Below are 7617 nucleotides of genomic sequence, written 5' to 3' on the forward strand. Positions count from 1 at the left end.
GCAGCCCATTCCTTATGTGTACCATCCTCTGCATGGAAAAGTTGCCCCTTAGTTCCTTTTTATATCTTTCCCCTCTCACCCTACACCTATGCCCTCTCACCCCCAACCGAGTTCTGGACTCCCCCAACCCAGGGATAAGACCTATCCATGCCCCTCATGATTTTATAAACCTCTACAAGGTCACCTCTCAACCACCGAAGCTCCAGGGAAAACAGCTCTAGCCTGTTCAGCCTCTCCGTGTAGTTCAAATCCTCCAACCCTGGCAACATCCTTGTCAATCTTTTCTGAACCCTTTCAAGTTTCACAACATCCTTCTTATAGGAAGAAGACCAGAATTACATGCAATATTCCAAAAGTGGCCTAGCCAGTGTTCTATACAGCCGCAACATGACCTCCCAACTCCTGTACTCAATACTCTGACCAAGAAAGGAAAGCATACCAAACGCCTTCTTCAGTAACCTATCTACCTGTGACTCTACTTTCAAGGAGCTATGAACCTGCACTCCAAGGTCTCTTTGTTCAGCAACACTCCCTAGGACCTTACCATTAAATGTATAGTCCTGCTAAACTTTGCTTTCCCAAAATGCAGCACCTCGCATTTATCTGAATTAAACTCTATCTGCCACTGCTCAGCCCATTGGCCAATCTGGTCCAGATCCTGTTGTAATCTGAGGTAACCGTCTTCGCTGTCCACTACACCTCCAATTTTGGTGTCATCAGCAAACTTACTAACTGTACCTCTTAAGCTCGCATCCAAATCATTTATGTAAATGACGAAAAGTATTGGACCCAGCACCGATTCTTGTGGCACTCCACTGGTCACAGGCCTCCAGTCTGAAAACAACCCTCCACCACCACCCTCTGTCTTTGACCTTTAAGCCAGTTCTGTATCCAAATGGTTAAGATTTGGAAGTGCTGGTGTTGATCTGGGGTGTACAAAGTTAGAAGTCACAAAACACCAGGTTAAAGTCCAACAGATTTAATTGGAAACACTCGCTTTTGGAGCACTGCTCCTTCACACAAATACCAGATGAAGGAGCGTCGCTCTGAAAGCTAGTGCTCCCAAATAAATCTGTTGGACTATAACCTGGTGTTGAGTGATTTTTAACTATGTATATTAAGAGCTAATGCAGTATAATCCAGGAGTTAACTCGGGACATTTTTGTTCTGTATGGCTCAGTACCACACTTGGTCCATCACAGCCTTCAGTAGATCTAATTCTTCAAGAGTTTACGCCATTACTAGTGACTGGTCACTTGCTCAAAATTCCTTTCCAAGGTAAAGGATAAAACTGGAATAAATCATTACACACTACACATTTATTTGGAGAATTGTACATTACAAGGATAGATTTTCTAACCTAACATTCACATTTTAATCTGTATCTTCTTGTAAGTAAACAGAAATACAAGTTGCCATTATCTGACGAGACCATAGGGCTGCTCTTCTGTTAGAGAGCGAGAGAGAGTGGGGGAGAGAGAGAGAGAGAGAGAGAATGAGAGCGACAACTGATGGTCGCTTAACCTGAAGATCACGGAAATGCCTCAGATGAAGCAAGAGGTTGAGAAAGGGAGATCTTCATGGTAATCTCAGGCAATGTGGGAATTGAACCCACACTGTTCGTGTTACCTTACATCGCATACAAGCCATTCATTCAGCTGAACTAACCAACCCCTGTCTGCTTGTATGCGACGTCGTGATTTAACAAAACACAATTTGGATAAATGTCAGGTACTGCTGTTCAAAAGGGTAGGACTTAGACAATTAACAGTAGAGTTCTGGGCAGTAGTGTAGCACAAAGGGACCTAGTGGGTTAAGGCACATAATTATTTGAAAACCAGCATCACATGCAGGCAGAGAGATTAAGAAGGCATTTAGCATGCTTTCCTTCATTGCTGAGCCCTTTGCGTATAGCGTTGGGACGTCATGTTGAGGTCGCACAGGATGTTGGTGGGGCTTCTCCTGGAGTACTGTGTCCAGTTCGGGTCGCTCTGCTATCGTAACAATATTATCAGATTGGAGAAAGTTCAGAAAAGACTTACCTGGATGTTGGTGGGAAGGAAGGTTTGAGTTATAAAGATAGCTGGGACGTTTTTCACTGGAGGAAAGGGGGTCGAAAGGTGATCTTTCAGGGGTTTACAAAATCATGAGGGGCATAGATAAGGTGAATAGTAAGAGCCTCTTTACTAGGCTGGGGGATTCAAGCCTAGAGGGCATATTTTTATAGTGAGTGTAGAAAGGCCAAAGGGTCTTTTCCCATGCTGCATGACTCTCCGATTCCGTGACAAATTAAATACAGTCAGCAGATTCACTTCGAGTCATACAATCAGAAAGATAAAAATCACACAACACCAGGTTATAGTCCAACAGGTTTATTTGGAAGCACTAGCTTTCAGAGCGCTGCTCCTTCACCAGTTGGATGTGGAGTATACGATAACCCGATGTTAGGTGATTTTTAACTTTGTACACCCCAGTCCAACACCGGCATCCCCCAATCAGAAAGATGTACAGCACGGAAACAGACTCTTTGTTCCAGCTGAACACATATCCTAAATTAATCCAGTTCCATTGCCAGCACTTGGCCCATATCCCTCTAAACCCTTTCTATTCATATACCGATCCAGATGCCTTTTAAATGCTGTAATTGTACCAGCCTCCACCACTTCCCCGGCAGCTCATTCCATACACACAGGAGCCTCTGCCTGAAAAAGTTGTTCCTTAGGTTCCTTTTAAATCTTGGCTCTCTCACCCTCTACCCTCGAGTTCTGGACTCCATACACCCAGGGGGAAGACCTAGCCTACTTCTCCTATCCATGTCTGTCATGATTTTATAAACGAGGAGAAAGTGAGGACCTGCTGCAATGATTTTATAAACCTCTATAAGGTCAGCCCTCAGCCTCTGACACTTTACTGAGCCTCGGGCCATGCAAAATAGTTATTTCCTTCCTTACTCAGTCAAAGTTATTCATAACGTCCAGCAACACTATCTGTGAAATCTCTGCCAAACCATCTCTGCCAAACCACCTCTGCCTTCAGAACGCCCCAGTGCAGACTGTGTAGTCACTCCACCTCCCTGAATTCTTTCCGGCCGATGACATTTATAGTTAATCTCCTCCTCACCTGCACAATGACCTTGAAATCTTCCAAAAATATCAGCCTAGAATGGGGCCCAAGTCTCCAGCTCAGTTTGAAACAGTGTTTTCTAAAACTCAGTGTAAATTCCTTGTGTGTGTACTTTGTTCATGAAATCAGTGATTCCAGATTTTTTTAACTGTCTTCAATAACCTGTGCGGAGATACTTCATGTCAGTATTTAATTCCTGACATCCCATTATGTTTCTACCTTTAGTTTATGTTCCTTTTAATCTATTCCCCTGATTAAAACATATGACTTTGTCTGTATTAAATTTCAGAGATGGCCACTGCACCTTGTCCTGCTCCAAGGCAGCGTAGAGGTGAGTCAGTACAAACATATCTAGCCTGGGACATGGGCTGTCTGTGGAAGTTTCTGGGCAGCAGAGGGTGATGTTTGCATAAAACATGTTTCACAAAGGTGGTGAAAATTTTCCAATAGGAACTAGGTGGCAAATTTTACAATCTGTCTGATTTTGGTTCCTGAAGGTTGAGTTCCATTGAAATACCCTGATGTCATAGAGATTACAGCAAAGAAACAGTCCAACCCGTCAATGCCAACCAGATATCCCAATCCAATCTAGTCCCACCTGCCAGCACACGGCCCATATCCCTCCAAACCCTTCCTATTCATATACCCATCCAGATGCCTTTTAAATATTGCAATTGTACCAGCCTCCACCACTTCCTCTGGCAGCTCATCCCATACACATACCACCCTCTGTGTGAAAAGGTTGCCCCTTAGGTCCCTTTTATATCTTTCCCCTCTCACCCTCAACCTATGCCCTATAGTTCTGGACTCCCCGACCCCAGGGAAAAGACATTGTCTATTTACCTGGGGTCCACGAGAACTGCACTTGAGTATTAGGGATTGGAGTTCGCCCTGAAGCAGGGAGTCTGGGCTGAGCACATGAGTCTGTGCTGAGGCCGAGAGTCTGCACTGAGGCCGGGGCCCTGTGCTGAGGCCGGGAATCTGCGCTGAGGCTGGGGGCCTGCGCTGAGGCCGGGAATCTGCGCTGAGGCTGGGGGCCTGCGCTGAGGCCGGGGGACCACACAGAAGCAAGGAGTCTGCGCTGAGGCCAGGTGTCCACACTGAGGCCAGGAGTCTGCGCTGAGGCCAGGTGTCTGCGCTGAGGCCAGGTGTCCACACTGAGGCCAGGAGTCTGCGCTGAGGCCAGGTGTCCACACTGACGCTAGGAGTCTGCGCTGAGGCCAGGTATCCACACTGAGGCCGGGAGTCTGTGCTGAGGCCAGGTGTCCACACTGAAGCAGGGAGTGTGCGCTGAGGCCTGGAGTCTGCGCTGAGGCCAGGAGTCTGTGCTGAGGCTGGGAGTCCGCCCTGAAGCAGGGAGTCTGCGCTGAGGCCAGGAGTCTGCGGTGAGGCCGGGAGTCCACACTGAAGCCGGGAGTCTGCACTGAAGCCGGGTGTCTGCGCTGAGGCCAGGAGTCTGCGCTGAAGCCGGGTGTCTGCGCTGAAGTCGGGAGTCTGCGCTGAATCCAGGAGCCTGCGCTGAAGCCGGGTGTCTGCGCTGAAGCCGGGAGCCTGCGCTGAATCCAGGAGCCTGCGCTGAAGCCGGGTGTCTGCGCTGAAGCCGGGTGTCTGCGCTGAAGCCGGGAGTCTGCGCTGAATCCAGGAGCCTGCGCTGAAGCCGGGTGTCTGCGCTGAAGCCGGGAGTCTGCGCTGAGTCTGGATTTCCACACTGAGTCCGGGAGTCTGCGCTGAAGCCAGGAGTCTGCGCTGAGGCCGGGAGTCTGTCCTGAGGCCGGGAGTCTGCACTGAGGCCAGGAGTCTGAGCTGAAGCCGGGAGTCTGCGCTGAGGCCAGGAGTCTGCGCTGAAGCCGAGAGTCTGCGCTGAGTCTGGATTTCCAAACTGAGTCTGGGAGTCTGCGCTGAGGCCGGGAGTTTGTCCTGAGGCCGAGAGTTTGTCCTGAGTCCGGGAGTCTGCGCTGAGGCCGGGAGTCTGTCCTGAGGCCGGGAGTCTGCACTGAGGCCAGGAGTCTGAGCTGAAGCCGGGAGTCTGCGCTGAGGCCGGGAGTCTGCGCTGAGGCCGGGAGTCTGCGCTGAGGCCGGGAGTCTGCGCTGAGGGGGGGAGTCTGCTCTGCGTTCATATCAAGACTCTCGAGACTAGGAGTCTGTGGTAACTTCACTCAAGACTGTATGATGGGAGGGAGGAAGAAAGATGGAAGAAAAAACATGAAAAGGGAAAAGTAAATAAAGGGAATTGACATAGTGGGTAAACTGTGGCTTAAAGGTCGTACTCCTCTGCTAACTCGGAGTTCAAAAGTGTGACACTGGAAAAGCACAGCAGGTCAGACAGCATTCGAGTAGCAGGAGAGTCGACGTTTCAGTCATAAGTCCTTCATCAGGAATGGGGGAGGGGGTGTCAAGGGGGCTGAGAGATAAGTAGGAGGGAGTCGCGAAGGGAATGGTCTTTACAGAAAGCAGATAGGGGTGGGAAAAGGAATATATCTCTGGTGGCGGGGTCCATTTGTAGGTGGCGGAAATGGCAGAGGATGATGCACTGTATCCGGAGGTTGGTGGGGTGGAAGGTGAGGACTGGGGGGTTGCGTCCTTGTTGCGGTTGGAGGGGTGCGGTGTTTGGGTGTGTAGGAAAATCTCTGCTGCATGTCAAAGAATCCTTTGGGGCCTTGGATGGAGGTGAGGGGGAAGGTATGGGTGCAGGTTTTACACCTCTTGCAAGGGAAGGTGCTGGGAGTGGAGAGTGGGTTGGTAGGTGGGGCATGGACCTGACAAGGGAGTCTCGGAGGGAATGGTCTCTGCTGAATGCAGAAAGGGGTGGGGAGGGAAATATATTTCTGGTGGTGGGGTCTGACTGCAGATAGTGGAAATGGCAGAGGATAATGCACTGTATCTGGAGATTAGTGAGGTGGAAGGTGAGGACGGGGGATGGGGGGTTGGGGGGTATCCTTGTTGCAATGGAGGGGTGGGGATAAAGGGTGGAGGTTCAGGAAATGGAGTAGTTGAGCTGGAGGGATTGTTGATCACATGGGTTGGGAAATTGCGGTCCTTGAAATAGGAGGCAATCAGGGTTGTCCTTGAGTGGAATTGCTCCACCTGGGAGCATATACTATGTTGGAGTATCAGGGAATGGGGTGAAATGGCCAGCCCAGTTGTGCATGACAGATTTCCTTCCCTGAAGGGCATTAATGAACCAGATGGGTTTTTCCTGATAATCGGCAATGGTTTCATGGTCATCAGCAGATTCTTAATTCCAGATTATTTGTGTTTTTCCACTATCTCTACACCTGCCAATTCCAACGTCTGTCATAACCTGATTTGAATCCAGCTCCCAGGGTCATTTAGCAGAGTTTCTGCATGAATAATCCAGCGATAATACCAACACTACCACCTACCCATAATGGCCTCTTAGCCAAAAAATAGACATTACTGCAAAAGCTCTGGCAGCATCCACGGGGAGAATTCAGAGTTCACGTTTTGGATCGAGTGAGCCTTCCTCAGAACTCCTCAGACCTTTCAATCATTTGTGAGACAACACCTCCCCTGTATAAGGTCATGTTTAGTATCCGTCATCAGTCCATTCCTAATGTACAATATGATGGGGCCCTTCATTCTTTCCAGCTGTTTATTCTGACATCCAGAATTTCTGAGGATGGCGGGAGCTGGACTCTGTGTGGAATGTCTTTACTGAGCCTTCAGCCATGTGGAATAGTTGTTTCCTTTTTCATAATTTTCCACAACTCAAGCTACAAAATCTCGAGGCGAAAGTGAGTACTGCAGATGCTGGAGATCACAGTCTACATTAGAGTGGTGCTGGAAAAGCACAGCAGGTCAGACAGCATCCACCAAGGAGCTGGAAAATCAACATTTCGGGCAAAAGCTTTTCATCATAACAAAATCTCAACTAAACCTCTGCTTTACGAACACCCTACTCCAGACTGTGTAGTCACTCCATCTACCTGAATTCTTTCCGGCCTATGAAGTTTATAATAAATCTCCCCTTCACCTCCTCAACAACCTTGAAATTTTCCAAACAAATCACCCTCGAATAGGACCCAAGTCTCCAGCTCAGCCTGAGACAGTGTTTTCTAAACTTCAGTGTAACTTCCTTCTTTGTGCTCTCTGTTCATGAAATCAGTCATAGAGTCATAGAGATGTACGGCATGGAAACAGACCCTTCGGTCCAACTAGATATCCCAACACAATCTAGTCCCACCTGCCAGCACCCGGCCCATATCCCTCCAAACCCTTCCTATTCGTATACCCATCCAAATGCCTCTTAAATGTTGCAATTGTACCAGCCTCCTCTGGCAATTCATTCCATACACGTACCACCCTCTGCGTGAAAAAGTTGCCCGTCAGGTCTCTTTTATATCTTTCTCCTCTCACCCTAAACCTATGCCCTCTAGTTCCAGACACCCCGACCCAAGGAAAATACTTTGCCTATTTACCCTATCCATGCCCCTCATAATTTTGTAAACCTCTATAAGGTCACCCCTCAGCCTC

General features: G+C 48.6%; 1 protein-coding gene across 1 annotated transcript in view; it reads left to right on the forward strand.

The window, feature by feature from the left end:
- LOC122550341 (skin secretory protein xP2-like) overlaps positions 1-7617 on the forward strand; it is a 131425-nt gene that overhangs the window by 68458 nt on the left and 55350 nt on the right. The window contains exon 12 of the mRNA XM_043691069.1: positions 3413-3454. Coding sequence (XP_043547004.1) covers positions 3413-3454 — 42 coding nt within the window. The remainder of the gene's footprint in view (positions 1-3412; positions 3455-7617) is intronic.

The sequence above is a fragment of the Chiloscyllium plagiosum genome, chromosome 5, assembly GCF_004010195.1.
Source record: "Chiloscyllium plagiosum isolate BGI_BamShark_2017 chromosome 5, ASM401019v2, whole genome shotgun sequence".
NCBI lineage: Eukaryota > Metazoa > Chordata > Chondrichthyes > Orectolobiformes > Hemiscylliidae > Chiloscyllium > Chiloscyllium plagiosum.